Source organism: Acomys russatus, chromosome 21 (assembly GCF_903995435.1).
Source record: "Acomys russatus chromosome 21, mAcoRus1.1, whole genome shotgun sequence".
In the NCBI taxonomy this organism is placed as follows: domain Eukaryota; kingdom Metazoa; phylum Chordata; class Mammalia; order Rodentia; family Muridae; genus Acomys; species Acomys russatus.
Genome location: NC_067157.1, coordinates 33140696 through 33161831, shown reverse-complemented (window position 1 = coordinate 33161831; position 21136 = coordinate 33140696). Strand labels below are relative to the sequence as shown.

General features: G+C 36.1%; 1 protein-coding gene across 5 annotated transcripts in view; it reads left to right on the top strand.

The window, feature by feature from the left end:
- Positions 1–19546, top strand: part of Bclaf1 (BCL2 associated transcription factor 1) — a 29092-nt gene extending 9546 nt beyond the window's left edge. Inside the window, exons 3-13 of one of the 5 annotated variants that reach the window (XM_051164476.1) lie at positions 1662–1775; positions 2612–3514; positions 4783–5448; positions 5603–5772; positions 7855–7960; positions 9020–9104; positions 11687–11862; positions 13038–13218; positions 14045–14191; positions 18451–18663; positions 18801–19546. In XM_051164476.1, the coding sequence (XP_051020433.1) occupies positions 1672–1775; positions 2612–3514; positions 4783–5448; positions 5603–5772; positions 7855–7960; positions 9020–9104; positions 11687–11862; positions 13038–13218; positions 14045–14191; positions 18451–18663; positions 18801–18806 (2757 nt within the window). In that variant the 5' untranslated portion in view covers positions 1662–1671 and the 3' untranslated portion in view covers positions 18807–19546. Of the gene's footprint in view, positions 1–1661; positions 1776–2605; positions 3515–4782; positions 5449–5602; positions 5773–7854; positions 7961–9019; positions 9105–11686; positions 11863–11996; positions 12160–13037; positions 13219–14044; positions 14192–18450; positions 18664–18800 lie in introns of those variants that run through there. The other 4 variants (XM_051164474.1, XM_051164478.1, XM_051164477.1 and 1 more) reach the window with 4 other exon arrangements.
- The last annotated feature ends 1590 nt before the right edge of the window (positions 19547–21136 follow it).

Here is a 21136-nt window from a genome sequence, read left to right as displayed (position 1 = left end):
TAAATAGTGACTTCGCTAACTCTAGTCATACTACAATAATTTCATAACTACTGTTGGAAGCTCCTGTGTATGAATAGCCACCTAACAGCATGATGCTAATCTCCTCAGGTGAGCAGCTTTTGTTAGACAGGGTTTCTCTGTGTAGCCTTAGCTGTCCTGAACTTGTTTTGTAGACAAGGCTGGCCTTGAACTCACAGAGATCCACCTGCCTGTGCCTCCCTAAGTGCTCTGGCTCCCTGGGTGCCACCACACCCAGCTTTTTGCCCTTTCCTACCACCAAAATACAAGGGGAGCTTGACATGATCCTGTAAGTTCCTGTAAACTGTTAAGGGGTTTCATGACCTTTAGTCTACAGGAGACTATATGGTGCAAATTGAGGCTTTTGTGTATATAAACAGTTTAGTGCCTTCTTAAATCCATAAAGCACTGTAATAACAGCTTTGTGAGTTTTCTAGTTAATTTGTTTCTAAGGATTGTGTCAGGGTTTTTCTTTATGTTATGTGTATTGGTTCTGGTTGCACATTTGTTGGATTCCCTGTTATAGAAGTTCTGGATGGTTTTTAGCTATGTGGGTGCTAGACATTGGACCCCAGTCCACTAGAAGAACAACCAGTGTTTGTTGCCTTTTTTTTTAATTGAAAAATTTCTCTTAGAATATATTTTGTGTATTTTTATACAGTATATTATGTTTTATGCCTCATAATTTCTTCCAGATTCTTCCCACTTCTCTTCCTTCCTTCCTTTGTTTATTTTTTGTTTGTTTGTTTTTAAAGACAGGGTTTCTCTGTGTAACAGCTCTGGCTGTCCTGGACTCACTTTGTAGAGCAGGCTGGCTTTGAACTCAAAGATCTGCCTGCCTCTGTCTCCTCAAGTACTAGGATTACAGGTGTGCACCACTGCGCCCAGCATTTTCTTCTCTTCTTAAAACTAACAAAAACAAGAAACACAGAATAACTCCCACAAAAACACAGAACAAAATGCACAAGCAAAATACTATTACCCCCCTTCCCCCCAAAAAAAACTGCCAAAGCAAAATGAGACAAAAAGTCTATACTGTAGAGTTTATAGAAATACCACTGAGTTCATATTGTGTTGGCTAAGTACTCTCTGGGGATGGATGGGTCATGCCCTGAAGTGTGGTCAGTGCACCCATTGGACTTCATTGGAGAGAACTGATTTTTTTCCTTTGTTAGGTGTGATCACTTGCAGTTACGGGTGGGATCCCCACCTCCAACAGTGCTCTTAACCACTAAGCTATCTCTTTAGTCTGTATTGTGCCACTTTCTTATGTTCTTTTTTCTAGGTTTCTTTTCTGTAATACTCAAATAATTTCATCTTTTCTACAGGTAGGTAGATAGGCTTTTGTATTGGGCATAGAAAAACATCTAACACAAGAATAGTCTGACACTGCTCTTCTTGACTTGTAGTTGGTGCCTTTGGATTGAGGCAAATAAATAGGTGTTACATCCATAGAAATAGTTTGTGTTATCTTGAGTATTCTGTACCTGTTATGCAGGTAAAAACAGTTTTATTTAGGAACAATAGCCTCTTTTATAAGTAAATATTCATTTGAAAATGATTTATACAAGTAAGCACATCTGAAAATAACTATCAAAATATCTTTATTTGTGTTGATTTAACCTTTTTTTTTTTTTAATTAGGAGAAAAGAAATGGGCCGCTCTAATTCTCGATCACATTCTTCACGATCCAAGTCTAGATCACAATCTAGTTCTAGATCAAGATCAAGATCACATTCTAGAAAGAAGAGATACAGGTGAATTAATGTGCTTCTGGTGCTTTTAATAGTGAAGTAATATTCAGTCATTAATGTCTGCTGTATATGATGCTAACAAACCAACCAATGCATCATTCTCAATAAAACTCCATGAATTGGATTTGCTGTCTTCCATTTAAATGTTGAAATTGAGAAGTGTCCAAATTGTAATCTAGTATCACCTGTGATTCAAGATCTGAGGTTTAATCTACTGTACCAATACATGATGAATTTCTTTGTTTTTGTTTTTTATCCTTATTAAGAGATGAACTGGATATTATAAAAATTCTTTGGCACTATATCATATTTATTATTTTTTGGTTTTTCTTTTCTGAGTCTGGTTCTTTAAAGGATCATTTCCCTTTTTTATTGTTTAAAAATGATGTTTTCCTCATAATATTCATATACAGAAAGTAGGAGCCTGTTGAAAATTAACATTAGTTTGTAATTTTTTTGTATTTTATACATAATCAGCTTCTCTGACTATCAGTGGCGTTTCACTCTGTAATTCCATGCGACCTTATTTCCTGTGAGCAATACATGGTGCCATTTAAATGTCTCCTACTATAACTTGTAGTGTCAGCCTAAATATATTCTATCATCTTTTGTTGGATGTATTGATACCCTCTCCCCATTTCCTGTGTCTAATTTCCCAGGGCCTATTGTAATTTTACTCTCATTGCTTACTTGGTATAAAAGCTTTAAACAAATGAGGTTTATAAGTTATATATAGCTTTACCTTGTATATATGTTTTGCTTAGCCAGATGTTTGTTAAATGGTAGAATAAGGTCCTTTATTTTTCTTAAATTGATACTTATTTCATTTTTAGTTCTAGGTCTCGTTCCAGAACATACTCAAGGTCTCGTAGTAGAGATCGTATTTATTCTAGAGATTACCGTCGAGATTACAGGAATAATAGAGGAATGAGGCGCCCTTATGGGTACAGAGGAAGGGGCAGAGGGTATTACCAGGGAGGAGGAGGCAGATACCATCGCGGTGGATATAGACCTGTCTGGAATAGAAGGCATTCTAGGAGTCCTAGACGAGGGCGGTCACGATCCAGGAGTCCAAAAAGAAGATCCGTGTCTTCTCAAAGATCCCGAAGCAGATCTCGTCGGTCATACAGATCCTCTAGGTCTCCAAGATCATCATCATCTCGGTCTTCATCCCCATATAGCAAATCTCCTGTCTCTAAAAGGCGAGGGTCTCAGGAAAAACAAGCCAAAAAGGCTGAGGGAGAGCCCCAAGAAGAGAGTCCTTTGAAAAACAAATCGCAGGAGGAACCAAAGGATACGTTTGAGAACGATCCATCTGAGTCAGTTGATGAGTTTAATAAGTCTGCCACATCTGGTGATATTTGGCCTGGCCTGTCAGCTTATGATAACAGTCCCAGGTCACCTCATAGCCCCTCACCTATTGCTACACCACCCAGTCAGAGTTCATCTTGCTCAGATGCCCCCATGCTTAGTACAGTCCACTCTGCCAAAAACACCCCCTCTCAGCATTCACATTCCATTCAGCACAGCCCCGAAAGGTCTGGATCTGGTTCTGTTGGAAATGGGTCTAGCCGATACAGTCCTTCCCAGAATAGTCCGATTCATCACATCCCTTCACGAAGAAGCCCTGCAAAGACAATCACACCGCAGAATGCTCCAAGAGAGGAATCCAGGGGGCGGTCCTCTTTCTATCCTGATGGAGGAGAGCAGGAAACAGCAAAGACGGGAAAGTTTTTAAAAAGGTAAGAACCCAAAGTAGGGCATTTATATAATAATAATAATAATAATAATAATAATAATAATAATAATAATAATAATAATAATAATAAAAAACAATTAACAATAATTAATAATTTTTTTAAAACAGCATCTTGGTATGTATTTAACTGTTTTTTCTTGTTCCTACTTGACAATACTAAATTGTTTTGGTAATGTTTCTATCCTTTATTTTAATATTAGCCATTTTTGGTCAGTTCTTAACTGACATTTATAAACAAGGGAAAATTAATGTGGCACTCAACAATATATGTTAAACACAATAAACAGTTTGTGTTAGAGACTTTTTTCCTTTTTGCTTTAGAATCTGAGCTTACAAAAACAGTGTGGTCAAATTACATCTCTTGGGTGGTAATACAGTCCCGCTGTCAGTACTTAGTAAATTCTTCCTGACTTGGAAAAAACATCTTTATATCTCAGTGAGTCTAATGACATTTTAAGTACTTGTGTAAATTCTCATTTCAAACATTGAAGAGATGCTTACAAACTAATGAAAATTAGGTGCTTAATACAGTATGATTGACCTAAAAAGTGAGAAAGTAGAACAAGTATGCTGTTTTTTTTTTTTTTTAAACTATGCAACCTGGATTTCCTTAACCCCCCCCCCCCCCACTCCCCGAAATGATGATTAGCTTCTATTATTGCCAGCAGTCATCTTCTAGAGCAGATTTTATATGAACTACTTTGTGATTGAGGTAGAGTATTACATACCTAATATTTTATTAAAGAGTATTTCTGTGAGCTCTTGTTTATAAAGACATACAAGGTAAATGTGGCAGCACATACCTGTAATCCCAGTGTTAGGGAGGTAGAGGCAGGAGGTTCAAGAGGGTCCATGGTAGAAAGCTTGAGGCCAGCCTGGAATACATGAAATCTTTGTGCAAAAAAATGAAATCTGAAAACTTGAGCATAAATGAAAATTGAATTTTAGTAGCCATATGTATTTTCTACTAAAAGTTAAAATTTAGGCTGTGTTGTATACCAGGATCTCTAAAAATCTGGATTCTTTAGTATAAAATTGTATGGTGGCTGACCGCATAGAATAGGTTTTTGAGGATGGCTTTACTTAAGGAAATTTAAAAGTCTATAAATTATGTGTGAATGCTTTTAATGGTTTTAAAAATAAGATTTCTTTTCAGTAGGGTTATTTTCTTTGTTAGACACCTTTAAATATGCAAGTTACCTACGGTGAATGCCATCCAGAGTTACTGTCCTTTTCTTTTCTTATTCACAGGTTCACAGATGAAGAGTCTAGGGTGTTCCTGCTTGAGAGGGGTAATGCCAGGGATAGAGAGGCTCCCAAGGAGAAAGGGTCAGAGAAAGGCAGGGCAGAGGGAGACTGGGACGACCAGGAAGTCCTAGATTACTTCAGTGATAAAGAGTCTGCAAAACAGAAATTTCATGACTCAGAAGGGGATGACACAGAGGAGACAGAGGATTATAGACAGTTTAGGAAATCAGTCCTGGCAGATCAAGGGAAGAGCTTTGCTGCTTCATCTCACCGCAATACTGAGGAGGAAGGACCCAAGTACAAGTCCAAAGCTTCACTCAAAGGCAATAGAGAAAGCGATGGATTTAGAGAAGAAAAAAACTATAAACTGAAAGAGACTGCATACATTGTGGAAAGGCCTAGCACTGCGAAAGACAAGCACAAGGAGGAAGACAAAGGCTCTGAAAGGATAACCGTGAAGAAAGAGGTGCAGTCCCCTGAGCAGGTAAAGTCTGAAAAGCTCAGAGAGCTCTTTGATTACAGTCCCCCTCTGCACAAGAGTCTGGACACACGAGAAAAGTCCATCTTCAGAGAGGAGAGTCCGCTGAGGATCAAAATGATAGCCAGCGATTCTCATCGTCCTGAAGTCAAACTCAAAATGGCCCCCGTTCCTCTAGATGATTCTAACAGGTAATCCACACTGATGCCTAGGAAGTGTTGTAGAGGTAGTGATGAAATTATTTTTCTGGACATGAAATTTACACATTCAAGCCAACAGTGTATTGTGTGTGTGTGTGCGCGCGCGTGTGTGTGCATGTGTATGTGTGTTTTTGATATATTTCAGACCTGCCTCCTTGACTAAAGACAGGCTACTTGCTAGTACGCTTGTCCATTCTGTCAAGAAGGAGCAAGAATTCCGATCCATCTTTGACCACATTAAGTTGCCTCAGGCCAGCAAAAGCACTTCAGAGTCATTTATACAGCACATTGTATCCTTGGTTCATCACGTTAAAGGTATGCTTAATGTGTTCAGTTTTGTGTTATGAATTAAGCTTTCTTGTTTGCGAAATAAAAGGTAGTTAAGTTGACTAATAGCTTTGCTGATTGAGTTAGCCAGTGGGTGGATGAATCAGTACTATTAAATATTTGGAAAGTACTTTGTGGAGAAGACACTAGTGTTAGCAGTTAGCCTAATGAATATAAAATGATCAGATGGCTCAAGTTAAAACATAAAGATAAATATCACATACAAATATGATATGGCTTTGTTTAATTTTGAAAATTTAAATATTTCATGTGAAGTAAGGACTGTTTAAAGATTAACTGTCATTGTCTGCTTATGACTTGGTAACACAGTGCATAAGTTTATAGCAACTTTAGGCAATATAGTTAGGTTGTTTTACTGAGAATTTGTAATTGTTTTTAAACAGAAACAATAGGATATTTCTTTAGGTTCAAAAAATAATAGGGCTTCATTTCAGGTAAAGTCTTGAGTTCATACTTTCACCAGTATGTTGTTGTAGCTTACAAGCTGCTAATTTCAAAGCCTTCGGGGTATGATTTTGTTTGGGGGCAAGTAGGTAAGTTTTGCTTTGGTTATTTTTATGTTTAGCGGGTTCTTTCCCAGGAAACTCAATGGCTGTTGGTCTTTTTCTTTCTTCCTTTTTAAAGTTGGTTGTGTGGACAATTCATAGCTGAAATTTGTCGCTCACAATTCTTCATGGACTGAATAATAGTTAATGAATTTCTTTTTAGCTATAGTTAGCATGGTAACAACAGTTTGGCTGTGGCTGTAGTAAGCTTGTGAACTGTATTATGACTTTATGACTGTAGTGTTGTGGCATAAAATTAGGAAGCACTAACATTTTTTTTTTTTTTTTTTCAATCCTTTTTTTTTTTTTTTCCGACCCGTTTCCACACTTCACAGTTTATTGTTGAATTTTGAGATCAGATTTTGATACATTTTTCCTTTTTCATTTTCTTTTATCCTTTTTTAGAGGATCTGTAGTTATGTTTCATAATTGGTGTTGTGCAACCGATCTGAACAGCTCTTACAGTATATAGAGCTGAAAATGCCCAGTGATGTTTTCTTTTTCATTGTGACTAGGTCCTGGAATATGTTTTGAAATGGCAAAATCCATGTTTCAAAGTAAAATAGCTGTTGAAAGATACAGGCAAAGTTGAATCTTCTGTCTTCCTGGCAAAAAAAAAAAAAATGGCATAAAAACTGAGTTGCTAGCTCAAATTCCTGGGTTTCATGGAATTATGATTGAGGCACTACCCTGGTAGTGGCCGTTTCAAGTTTTAATGATTGGTTATGAGACATTTGCTGGATACTGGGCGGTAAGTGGACACAGTGTATGTTGACCTGTTAAAAAAAGCAGATAGCTTGCTTCATAATGTAACATTTCATAGTTCATGACTTTATAGTCTATTTTACATTTACAGCATATCCTAAACTGGTTTAGAAACTAATCAATATTGTTATTACTAATTTAAAAATTGCTTAAAGAAAGATAGAGTATCATATGTGCTACAGGTTTGCCAAGATGCCAGAATTTTTTTTTTGACAAATAAGTGAATTTAAATCAATTTGAAGTGTTGTTTTCTTTTTTCCCAATTGAATGGCAATATTTGCTTTTTTTTTTTTAATAAAGCCATTTCTGCTGATATGTCATCTAAGCTAACATAATTTTATTAGTTTACTCAAACTATCTATTATTTTTATTTTGCTGCAGATGATTAGTTGAAGTGAGAACTTTGTCTAATTGACAGGGTTTAATGAAATACTATTACTGTTTCTTTTTTGTTTGTTTGAGGACGTAGTTTATTAGCATGGAGTTACGTTCTTGACTATTTGTTAGTTGTTCTGGGTTATACTTAGTATTGGTAGGACCTGTGAGGACCTTTGCCATCATGTGTTGACGTACAAGGAAGTAACAGGAAAAACAGGAATTTTTATTTTAACACTTGATTCTCTTCTGATAGGTTTCTTGATTATTTTTATTTTCTCTCACCTGCTACATGCTCTTCTAAATGAAAATCCCTCTTAAAATCAAGATTTCTAATTAGGCAGTATTTCTCCTAAATCAACAGAGCAATACTTCAAGTCACCTGCAATGACCCTAAACGAGCGGTTCACGTCATACCAGAAAGCTACCGAAGAGCATAGTACTCGGCAAAAGAGCCCCGAGATACACAGGTGTGTTATGGGGAGGGTGAGTCTTTACATGGAGTAAGTGTTGTGATCAAGACCATGTGGGAGTGTGCTGTCATCAGACTGAAAAGTGTTAAATCTTCAAGTTGTAACAGATGTTAATTTTTTCTTGATTTTTTTTTTTAGTTTAAACTTAGTTTAAACTTATTAGAACTTTGAAATACCAACTTTAATCACTGGAATTTAATCTTCAAGTTGTAACAGATGTTAATTTTTTCTTGATTTTTAGTTTAAACTTAGTTTAAACTTGTTAGAACTTTGAAATACCAACTTTAATCACTGGAATTTAAGTAGCTGTAGTTTTGGGGGCCATGGTTGGGGAGTGACTGAAGGAAGCTTTAAACTTGCTGAGTCCATTTAAGGTAAAACACCACGGAAGAAGGCAAGTGTTAAGTCTGGGCTCTAGCACACTGCTGCATCAGGAGCACACTGGTCAATGCCTAGGCATGAACACTTCATCAGCAGATTACTTTACAGGTAGCCTAAGACAGAAAGGTGAGAGCCAAGCACAAGTCAGTGACTTGTTAAGAATACAAATCTTGATACTAATGTTGAATATATTAATGCATCTCAATTCATGGTGTCTTAGTGTTTAAAATGATAAAAATTTTGCCCTCTTTTCATGGTTATAGTGTTTAAAAGTCTGCTTTCATTTATATATAAAAATCTACCCAAATCATTTTAATTTGTTTTGTGTTTGAGTCAGGATTTTGCTATGTAGCTCTGCCTAGTAGCCTCATACTCACTATCACTATGTATGTGGTTTACGTGGGCATCAAATTCAAAGCAGCCTTTTATTTCCCCCTTATCATGTGAAGTACTGGCATTAGAGGCAGTTGCCACCATATACAATTTGTCATTAATTGATAGTATATATAATTTTATTTCTTGTTTTTGGAATTAAGTCAGTAGACTTTTAGTTGTGCCAAACTGGTTTCTTGGGGAAGAGCGGTAGCTACCTAGTTCCTCCTGACAGTGGGCAGTACTGTTTTCTTTAGAATCAGAAGTCAGCGATAACCACAAGTGTATGTGTTTTCTATTAAGGAGGATTGACATCTCACCAAGCGCTCTGAGGAAGCATACTCGGTTAGCAGGGGAGGAGAGAGGTTTTAAAGAAGAAATTCAAAAGGTATGTTTTCTTTAAGATACTTGTTTTTCATGTGAAGCTGAGCTTGGTGATACTGTACTAAACATTATTTTCTTAGGCAAAATGAATGTCATTTTTAAATTTGTAAATATATCATTTATGGTAGTGCATTCTAACACCTTTTTGAAAATGTTTATCAATGATAAATATCACTCCTAAGAATAGGGACTTGGTGAGTAGACAGATTATAAACACTGTGATATAAATTATATTATGGTTTTTATGACGTTTGAGATGAGATCGATTAAGTCAGATTTGAAAATGTCTTAAAGTTAGTTATATTTCTGCTTCTTTAAAGAAGTTACTAATTCTGTCTTTTTGAGATGTAGACAATGGAGGCTGTCCTTGAACTCTGACACTCCTGCCTAAGCTCCCTGAATGCGTGACTTACATACGTGCACCGTCATACCTGGCTGTTAAGTGTTTTTTATGTGGTTTAAGAAATAGGTATTTTTTTCCTTGGGATCTTTACCTTCTGTTTGTTTGGTCCTATTTCAGTTTGTTTTATCTCATGATTATCCCTTAGATGCCTGTTTGTTTGTTTACTAACAAGACACAAATGGAGGGGAATAGAGGGAGGGGAAACTGTAATTAGAATATATTGTATGAAAAAAATCTTACATTAAAAAAAAAAAAAAGGCACCTAGGAGGCAGAGGCAGGGGGAATCTCTGAATTCCCAGGCAGCCTGAGCCACGTATAAGTTCCAGGTCAGCTGTGGCTACATCAAAAGAAGGAAAATAGGCATTCTAAAAGCTGGTTTGCAAAATGAACTTTAGAACAAAACATGTTTTGTTTCTGTTGGACTACTTAGCAATTTGGCTTTGAAATTGGAAAAGACCCTGTGTAGATATTACAGGTGAGGTGAGGAAGCCAGGGCCTGGGTGAGACTGCAGTGTGGTCACCAGAGTGCTGTACATGAGACACAGGTCCATTTGGCTGCCTGAAGTGTAGCAGCGAGACATGCGGCAGAGGTGGCGTCAGTTCTGTTTGGAGGATGCTAAGGGTTTTGGGAAATGATTAAAATCCTGAGCCTTGAGTTTTCTAATTAAAATAATAATGCATGTGTTTTGTGGTGTTTTGAAGTTTTGGGGGGTATTTCGAATTGTTTTGACTTATATTGACAGAGTTACTACCATTGCCCGTGTACACATTTTCCAGTGGGGTGTGCTGCTACCTGAACTGGTTTGAAATCTAGAACTTAGGAATAAGGTGATGTCTTGCACAGGAGGTAACAGCTTAGGAAAAACAGACTGAGGGGTGAACAGTCTAATACTTAAAAAAATCTTTTGACTTTAATACCTTAGGTTTAATAAGGGTTAATTGTGTTTATTTCTTCCACAGTTCACTCTGTCTTAGTGCTCTGACAGCATTTTTTCTTCTTATTACTCAGATGAGGTTTTGGTCTAAGATAAAAGTGATAAGCTGGTCACCTGACTAGGAGGACATGAGAATTGTGCCTTGTCACCCTTCTGTCTTTAGTGAGCAGTTAACATGTTAGTATGCAACTATAAACTTAGCAAAACTTACAGAGTAGTTCCACTTAGGTTTCTTGCAGAGTCTAAGTAATACCTAGGTGACAGGAAAGTTGGTTATTAGTAGACGTTTGTTCCTCTAGGAACAAATTGGTGAGTAGTACTTACCACATTGAGAGAAACATCAATTTTGTTCATGCTTATGGATATTGTAGTTAGACTTCCCAGAATAAATACTCATTGTTGAAAATAATATCAAGGATGTCCACATTGCATAGCATCTTACTGATGTATAATTTCTCTTCATTCCTAGATGCCTCTTTTCAACTCCTAAATTATATAGTATTTGACAAAGCAATGGAACAAGGAGGAGGTGAACTGTGACCCAGTTAAACTAATGTCTCTTGCAATCCCTGAATTGAGAAAGGGCAATATATGGCCCGAGATCCTGAGTACAGGATTAAGAATAATATCTTTTTGGCTATGTTTGACCTTTGTTCAACCTCAGTTTTATTAATTGTATTACACTTGCATGTCATGAAAGTTACAGAATCCCCAATTTTGAAGTATCTTACTGCATTTGTCAGTTTATCTGGGAAGAGCCTGATGTTAATGAAGCTGAGATAATGAAACCCATAATTCAGACTCTCAAGACTGTAGGCTGCAAGCCAAATTGCAACTATGGATTATAACTTCTAACACTGTTCAACTATTTGATGAAAAAGTATTTGGAAGAATGAGGGTTAATAATGGTTTGCTGAGTAGAAAGATGTATCACTTTGCTGTACAAGTTTATTATGGATTGCTTTGAATACATACTATAAAACTAAAGAATTAGTAACGTTTAGATCTAGTATATGTTATACAAAGGCTCAGTAAAGATAAGTGTTTAAAAATTTCTTAGGATGATGATAGCATGTGATAGCGTAGTATTTGATAGTAAACACCAGTTTAGAATCTGGTGAAATACAACTATATATGTATGGTGCACTTATGTTTCTTCCCTATATTTTATAGGGAAATCTATTTTTATAGGAAAATACATTTTTACATTTTATAAGAAATCTATATTTTACATGTGTTTTCTGCAGGGGGATAAAAAATTCAGGTGTGATTCAGCTGATCTTCGGCATGACATTGACCGTCGCCGTAAAGAGAGAAGTAAAGAACGGGGCGATTCCAAGGGCTCCAGGGAATCTAGTGGATCAAGAAAGCAAGAAAAAACTCCAAAAGAGTACAAAGAATACAAATCTTACAAAGACGACAGGTGATTATTAACATTGTCTTGACTTAGGCTTTAGCTTCTAATTAGCCTTTAATAATTGTCAGCTTAATTGCTTTCAATTTTGACTATGTAATCGAATGTTTAAATTTAAACAATTAAAATTATTTGTTTTACAGCAAAAATGTATTTGTCTTTTACACGGCTTATGGTGGATGAGGACAAAAACTTTGGAATAGCAAGCTAACACTGAAAAAAAAAATGACAAATTAATGTGTCCTATTATCCAGGCTACATCAGGAGGTTGGACTTCAATGCAGTGCATTTCTAGAAACAGTTTGTGTAAGAACTTTGGTTCGTTATGCTTGATTCCGCACTTTTTCAACTCATAACACCCAGAGTACAAGACTGTTAACGTGATAATCTAGTGGTTTAACATGGGAGAGATGGGGGGAGGACAGACTAGGAAGTAGAACTGTGCATTAGTCTTTGAAAATTCTATTCCGTGGATACTGTTAGCAGTGGTAAGAGTTACTGCAGGTATGACCTTTCTGGGTGTTGTATTAGAATCATGTAAATTCGATCATTATAGAGTCAAATAAGTAGGAATATAATGTATTATAGATAATTGGTTTTCTTGATGTTCACTAGGTAAATGGTGGATTTTACTTGTGCTTTAAAATTTATGATTGTTATTTGTAATGTTACGTGCCTTTTATTTCTATCATGATATTATGGCCCAAGCTATACAAACTGCTCTCACTCAGGGTGTACATAGACTGCAGTCATTTTAGAACTTGGACGTAAGGACATTTCAGGCTGGGGCTGTAGCTTAGTGGTAGAGTGCTTACTTAGCATGTGTCAGGCCCTGGGGTTCAGTCCCCAGCACCGCAGCAAACAACAGAAACCTACTCTTTTTCTTTTCCTTTTATTAAAATGACCAAAGATTACAAGTTAACATAATGAAGAACTGAACATCACTGAAGTTTTCAAGCTAACAGTTTCTAGCTGGTAGGCTATATATAGTATGTTTGTTAATTATGTAAAACAATTATTGAACACGATTGGTAACAGACTGTCAGAGTTTACATCCAGTTTTACTTATGTAATAATTGTAAAGGGGATAGGCCTTTTTTAAACTTAAAAACATTCCTCATAATATTCTAAATAATTCTTTACCTTAAAAAAAAAATAGCACATTTCTCTTCTTTATTTTTCAGCAAACATAAAGGTAGAGAGCACGACCATTCTCGATCGTCATCCTCTTCAGCATCACCTTCCTCACCCAGTTCTCGAGAAGAAAAAGAGAGTAAGAAAGAAAGGGAAGAAGAGTTTAAAACTCACCACGAGATGAAAGACTACTCAGGGTTTTCAGGAGTTAGCAGGCCACGAGGAACCTTTGTAAGTAGTAATTGTCTTTGATTATTTAGGAGGCTTTACCTTGTAGAACTGAACAAAGGAGAAATTAAATGTTATCAGTTATCTTTCCCAAAGTCAGAATCAGTCTTGAGAAATTAAGTGGTATTTGAAATACTGTCTTGACTATGAAATGCCATTCATTTTGAGATCTTGAAGCATCTATATAAACTAGGTACTTTTTTTAAACTTTCAGATCCATAACCCTGAATTCACTTATAAATCACTAATTTTGGAAAATGTATGTTAAAAACATTTAAAAAACTATTCATGTTTGTATTTCATTTGCCTATTAGGGTCCTTGCTTATGTGTGTATCAGTCACAACTTTCCTAAGTCTACAGAGCATACAATATCTCCATGTTTTTATACAATCGCTATAATTGTTACAGTCTTAAATGTAGTGCACTTTTCAGGTTCATACTTTAATAGGTCTTTTAGGGGAAGAGAAGAGCTTTTCTTGTAGGGTAATAGATGTGCTTGGACACCTGAGACTCTGGTGATACAATTTTAAGGAACTATGTAACTTTTGGCTAGTGAAAAGGCAGACCTTCCTGTATCATTGCTTAAAAATACTAGTTTCTAGTCTTGAAAGTACATATTCTAATATTTCAGGATATTGTATTTCTTAATCTACTCAACTTTCAGTAGGCTTATTTATAAAATGGCCATCCTCAGTGGCTTTGAAGACACACAGACACACACACACTCACACATACACTATGCTTTTGTTACTGCAGTAAAATCTAGAGTTTGCATGTAACTAAATGCCTTTGATTGCATTACTAAACAATTTTGTTAATGTTAATCAGTTTCGAATTAGAGGCAGAGGAAGAGCCAGAGGAGTTTTTGCTGGGACAAATACTGGTCCAAACAACTCAAATACTACTTTTCAAAAGAGACCGAAGGAAGAGGAATGGGATCCAGAATATACCCCAAAGAGCAAGAAGTACTTCTTGGTGGGTGTTAGAAATGTGTTTTATTTGGTTTGCGTTGATTTTCAAAACATCATAGGTAAATACATTTCAGTGCAGATGTTCACCATTTCGATATTTTCATTGTAATTTGGGCAAACAGTTTTTAAGATACCATTACTTAAATTGTTTGAATCTTTGAGTTCAGATGTGGGTCCCTTTAATTTTGATTATGTACTTGACTTAACATTACACAGTGGGCTGATCAAGGTAATTAAAAATATGCCTGATTTGATTGCCACATTCAGAGGAAAATACTGTAGCTGAGTTTAACATCTTTCATACCTGTCTATAAGACAATTCTAAGTATAGACACTTTAATTAAATTGTACTTTCTATCATAGCTTTTTATTTAAAGACAAGGAAAGTAATGTCTTTCACAGTTCTTTTAATGAAGAACCTCAAGGTTTTCAAATTTTATTGGAATAATAGGAAAATTGTATTGAAAAATACAATTGCTAGATTTGCTGATTTTTGATTCTTGGTTGAGATGGACATGCTGTTCCTGTTCAGATTGTTTTCTGAGGGTAGATGGGAGGCTGTAAGTCTTGAAGGATTATTGGTTAGGATGGTAATTATGTTTAGTTTGGCATGGGGAAAGCATTGTATGTGCTGTATTATAGGGACAATGGATGTTTAAGTTACCAAAACTTACCAGGAGTATTAGTTTTATCATAGCTTTTTAGGGAAGTAATGTTTCTGAGGCTAGTTTTGAAAATTGAAAGCAAGGAAGTGAAAAGTAATAGACCTAGAGGGTGATCAGATTTGAGTGTCTAGAACACACTGTTTACTCAGAGGATAGAGCTTTATTCTGAAGTGGATCTCTTTGGAAAGGATTGATTAGTACACCTTTTCAAAAACGGATTTTTACTTTTCTGTTTTTATTAATGACAATTTGGGAAAGGTAGGTGAACTTTTAGAATGTACAATGTGTAACAGTCATTCAGTTTGCGTTCCTCTGCTGAGAAACTAATAACGAGTTAACAATCTGGAAAGAATAACGTGTGTGATCAGTTATTGATAAGTTGTTTTAGAAGACTCACTTACATTTTATTTTTATTTACATTTATTTAGGGGCTGGATAGATGGCTCAGTGGCTGAGAGTACTTGCTGCTCCTATAGAGGGCTCAAGTTCAATCCCCAGCAAACATATCTGGGATCAGATAACCCTCTTATAGCCTCTTCTGTGGGTACCTGTGTGTGCATGGTGCACATACACACAAAGCACATGAGCACAATCCCATAAATAGTCTTTCCTCCCCCCCTTTTTGACACAGAGTCTTCTAATATACCCCTTGACTGTCGTGGAATTCACTATGTAGACCAAGTTGTCCTTAAAGTCACAGATTAACTTGCTTTTGCCTACCAGGTGCTAAGACTAAAGCATATGCCACCACACCTGGCCAAAAAAAAAACATAAACATTGTGGTCTTTTACGAAAAAATAGAGAGTCTGGGTGTGCTGGTGCATGCCTTTAATCCCAGCAGTCGGGAGGCAGAGGCAGGTGGATCTCTGTGGGTTCGAGGTCAGCCTGGTCTACAAAGTGAGTCCAGGATAGCCAAGGCTAACACAAAGAGACCCTGTCTCAAAAACCCCCACCTCAAAAAAAGAGAGAAAAAAAAATAGAATTTAGAAATAAAGTACTCTTTCAATACTTAAAGACAACTAGGATAATCTCAGTTTGGGGCTTAAGGACAAAAGTGACATAAACTTTGATTTCTTATGGTGACTTTTTACACAGGAAGAAATGAAGGTTTTCAAAGGAACGAATTAGGAGAGACAAATAGAGAGGCTTGCCTTGATCTTGAACATAAAGGAAGGGCAGGTAGACTGAGCATGCTAGAAGGGAAAGTGGACAGGTTGCTTGGATAAATACATTGGGAAAATTGAGAACCCAGAAACCAAGGTTGTGGTAGGTAAACACAATTTAGTAATAGCAGGGTTGGGTCCCTTAGGAAACTGAAGCAGTAGCCAGTGCCTGAACCAAGGGGCTATGTTTGAGAAAGGACTTGGAGGAAGACACATTTTGTTTTCTTCCTTTTTTTTCTTTCTTTCTTTCTTTTGTTTTTTCTTTCTTTCTTTCTTCCTTTCGTTTTCTTTCTTCCTTTTGTTTTCTTTCTTTCATTTCTCTGTGTCCTTGGTTATCCTGGACTTGATTTGTAAACCAGGCTGGCCTTAAATTCATATAGAGATCCACTTGCCTGTCTCCCTGCATGCTGGGATTATGTGTTTGCCACAGTGCCCAGCTGAAAGACATTTTTTTGAAGAAAATTAAATTCTCCCCTAAGTTGGATTTGAAGTGAGTAACTTGAAATTTAATTTTTAAAAATTCAATACTTTTAAATTTTACTAATTGGACAAGGTTGGAACATGCTCTTGTATAGATCAGTCTAACTTTGGAGATTCCTACTACTGGATGTTGGGGTTACAAGTTTGCATTACGGGGGGGATTTGATCTAACTGGTTAAATGGAGAGATAAGGAGTCAGTGGACCTTCAGCCCATTATAGATTCCTTGTTACAGAGAAAAACACCATCTGGTTAGGTCAAAATTTACTGTCATCTGTAGAAATACTTAACTGCTAAATTTAAGAGATTCAAAATTTGAATGTAAAAATTTGAAAAATAAGACTTGTATATTTATAGTGGCTGGGGAGGTGGCTCAGTGGTTAAAACACTGGAATTCCCAGGAACCCCCTACAAATGCTGGATTTGTGGACTGAGGGCCTGTCTGTAATTTTAACTTCTAAAGTCTAAGGGTTCCTCTAGCCTTCCTTAATGGTCAGGGTGGAAGAGCAGTCAAGAGTGTTTGCAACTTCAGTCATGTCCTTCACAAGCATGCACACGAATTTGTACAAGCACAATACACATGCTACACACATGAGAATGGGAAAAGGAGAAAAACATTAATATTAGTATCCACAGTTTCACATAATAGTTGTTAGAACATTCTCTGAAAGAAACAGCTTAGTCTCCTGAGGTTCAGTTTCCTTTTACTTAAGTTTTCAGATGAGTGCATATCTGAAAGTGCTGACTAATTTGACTGGCACCTACCTGGCTTTGCTACTGGCTTTTTCCATTTCTACTCTGAGCTGCTCGATACGCTTTCTTATTTATCGCCACCGAGATCTGTGGGGATTATATCCTGTGGGTAGTGGTCAGTAAGGGGTTTTGGTTTTTGTCTATTTCTCAGTGTTTTAAAAGATAAGAACAGATTGTCACAGTACACCTGGTTTAAAGACTTCATGAGTAATTACATGCACTCAGAGCACTGTCTTACCATATCTAGTAAGCACTAGAGAAACATTGAGCCTTGCGTGGCAGACACTAGACCCAGGGCGTCCTATTGAGTGCCTACTGCTGGCTTCCTCTATTAGAATGTGGTAAATTCTCGGAGAAGTCGGTTTCTGTTGAAAGTGTAATGGCAGGTCTTTTCTCCAGAACTTGTTTGCCTCTTCTTGCAGATAGAAGAACTACTAAGTGCCATGTCAAACAAAGAAGGCTCTAAAATTAGTTATTAATGCCATAAGGGAGCAGAAAACAATGTAACTGTTTTGAGTGTTTCTCTTCTGAGGGCTCTGTACTTTTGGTAATCTCAGAAGTCATTCCTAATTAACTCATGCACAGCCTCACCTAGTAATCCTCATTGGTTTGATAAAGGTATCAAAAGATACAAGTTCTTAATAGCTGAGAACTGTTCTTTCAAATAGCTTAATACCTGCCTGTACAATTCCAGTGTTTAAGTTATATAAGAAATTAATCTGCACGAAATGCTTATGCACAAAGGTATATTCTGTTTTGAAAACAGTCTTTGTGACACATTTTAAAAGACTTTAGTAAGTTGGTTGGTTGCTCATACAAGTACTTAAGAGGCTATGCAACTTTACAAGAATGTAGTAGCAAAGAGAATAGCTGAGATAAATTTCCCCCGGGGCTGTGCTGTCATGATTGACCACTGAAACTCCTGCCCCGCAGCTTGATGTATAGTCATATCTAGATTTAAATCTCAGTGTAAGATTTAAGAATCTTCTTTATGCTCGTCATAATTTATATAACAATAAATGTTACAGTATTACAATGACATTTTGTTGGTTTTGCAGCATCCTTATATTTTTGGGGGAAATTTTTTTGACTCTCATTGTCAAAATGATTAGACATGTATGATTAGACAGTATGATTAGAAAATTGTTATCTTTACGCGAAAGTCATTTCATGGATGTGTTTTCTTTTTAAACCTTTCTATAGCATGATGACAGAGATGATGGTGTGGATTATTGGGCCAAAAGAGGAAGAGGTCGTGGTACTTTTCAACGTGGCAGAGGGCGATTTAATTTCAAAAAGTCAGGTAGTAGTCCAAAATGGACTCATGACAAATACCAAGGGGATGGGATTGTTGAAGATGAAGAAGAGACCATGGAAAATAATGAAGAAAAGAAGGACAGACGCAAAGAAGAAAAGGTAGACATTTCTGATTTTTGAGAGATTTTATTTAGTATGAGCTTGGTAGGCACATCAGTTGGTCAACTTTTAGAAATATTATGGTTAACATTTCCTACTCAGATTTATTGACCTCTAATTTCTTTTTCTCTTTTTAGGAATAGTCTCAAGATTGCAACAGCGAGCCGACTTGACACATTTTTTAAAACCTGAGTTTTGTTTTCAAATAAGAATGTAAGCATTTTACTTAAAATTTACTGTTTGCAAGTAGTCTATAGAAATTTGTTTTAAGTCTTTCAGATACCTTGAAAACATAGTAGACTGTATGTTGAAAATTGTATTGAAATAAAGTAGAAAATGTTCCCTATCATATTTGTAACTATCAGCTTTTAAAAACCTTTGACTGTTTTGTTACATGCATTGTATTTCTGCTTTGTCTGAGAGATGGTCAAGTACAGCTCTGATTCTCTTTGCCTCCCTGTTAATGTTTGATGCTGAAGTAAACGTTAGCTCTACATAAAAATCTACACGAACCCTTGAGCAGGAATTGTTTATCCACACTAATTATTTAACCTGCACACATCTGTTTAACATTTTAAATTTGAACACTACATAGTAGGCTGAGTAATTTTTGAAGAATATCACAAAGTTGCTATTCTGGTAAACTAAACTAGATTCACACTTCAGCAAGTAAATAAAGGAGGACAACGGCTTTGTTAATAGCTAAAAAGTACACATTATTAAAAGTTAGGTTTGAGAAAGTGGTATTTTTACTGAAAGCAAGCAGTGGCTTGTAAAATCATTTAAAGAGTCTTATATGAATTAAAAGTTGGGTATTCTTGTCCATTCTCATTTGATAGTTTAAGTCATGGTCTTAGATACCAGCTACCTGAGAGAGAGAGAAACTGATGTGTAGTATCAGTGTAAGTAAAAATCCTAATTCCACAGACCTTATTGTATTTAAAAAAAACAAAACAAAACTTTGGAGTCTATTTCATTCGTAGGAAAATTATCCTGCAGCGTAATGTGATGCATTGGTCATTCAGTACCCAGCTGTTTAGCTTATGTATTCATTGGATGCTTTGAACAGCTGTAGAGTATAATCTATAATTTAACCACAAGATTAGATAGGTGCAGTAGACTGTTTAGTAGTATTTCAGTAATTTGTTTTCTCTTAGTGTTGCCCATAGAAGATTTTAGCAGGAAGCTTGTAGCATTGATCTAACTCCCACACACACCTTTAATTTAGGTTTATGAAAACAGCCTTTTTCTTGGAGTCTATTCTTTACATCAGTGATCTTTCATTGCTATTTGTTTAATAGCTCTTGAAGGAATATAGTGAATTTCAGGGCTAAGGCTGAAACTAGTTGTACTGTACCAGAATAATTAAAGGAGATAGTGCTTATTCTGTTAATGTAAACTTTTAAAGCCTGTAAGTGATGGCTCTTTCATGCTCCATTTTGATTTACAATGTGTCATAGACCTTGAATAGCTAGCAGCATTTGCTAAGAGCTATTGCCAAAATTGAACAAAAACCAAAGGCAACAAATGATGTGTCTATCATGATTTCATTCAGTAGTGCATGATTTCTCCCATTAATGTTCTTTCTGAAATTGTTTAGTAAATCAGAGAAAATACTTGCAGAACAACTTTATTGCTTCAATCTAGACATAATTAGTACCACCCTGTTCAGATTAATACTTACATATAAAAGTTACATGTATTTAATTCCCTAATAATCTTCATGCCACTCTATTTCATGAATACATACAACTTTTAACAGTTACTTATTTATACACTGAATCTTCATGTTTGTACCTGCTTTGGTACTTTTGTACAACAGAGAAAAGTTGATTTCCTGAAAAGTTATTTGATAGGGAGTAACAGGTTATATTTTAAGTGTGAGCTCAATGCTGTAAATTTTGGTTACTGTCTTTGAAAAGCTAAAGAGTATCCAGTACATTATATTCAAGTGGGTGGTTCTAAGAGTTCTGGCAGTAGAACACCACTGGGAATCGTCTCCTTTTCAGAGCCAAACATAAAGTATCCTGTGTGTGGGGTTTTTGTTTTTGTTTTCTTTAGATCATCATTTAATTTCCCACTCATGACATATTACAAAAGCTAAACAGTGCCTCTTGGTAAAACTGCTTGATTTCAATGCCAGGAAAATAACTTATTCATGGCATACTATATGTTATACGCTGCATACATGTAACTTCCTTTCCCCAGAGACAAGAAATAAAAATGAACCAAAGGATGTTTTCCAGACAGAATAAGAAAGTAGTTTCAGAAGGCCATGACTCAAGTCTTCGGTTTGTACGCTTTGACATCTTAGGAGTTTTAATATAAAAGGCAGAGTCTTTGCACTCGTTCAAAGAATTGTTACTGTTCCCTTTTGTCACAGTTAAAATCAGTGTTGGGAATAAATTATAATTTAAGGGAAAAATGTTACCCAATGAAAATGAATGTAGATGGCTAAGCGATTCTTACTCAG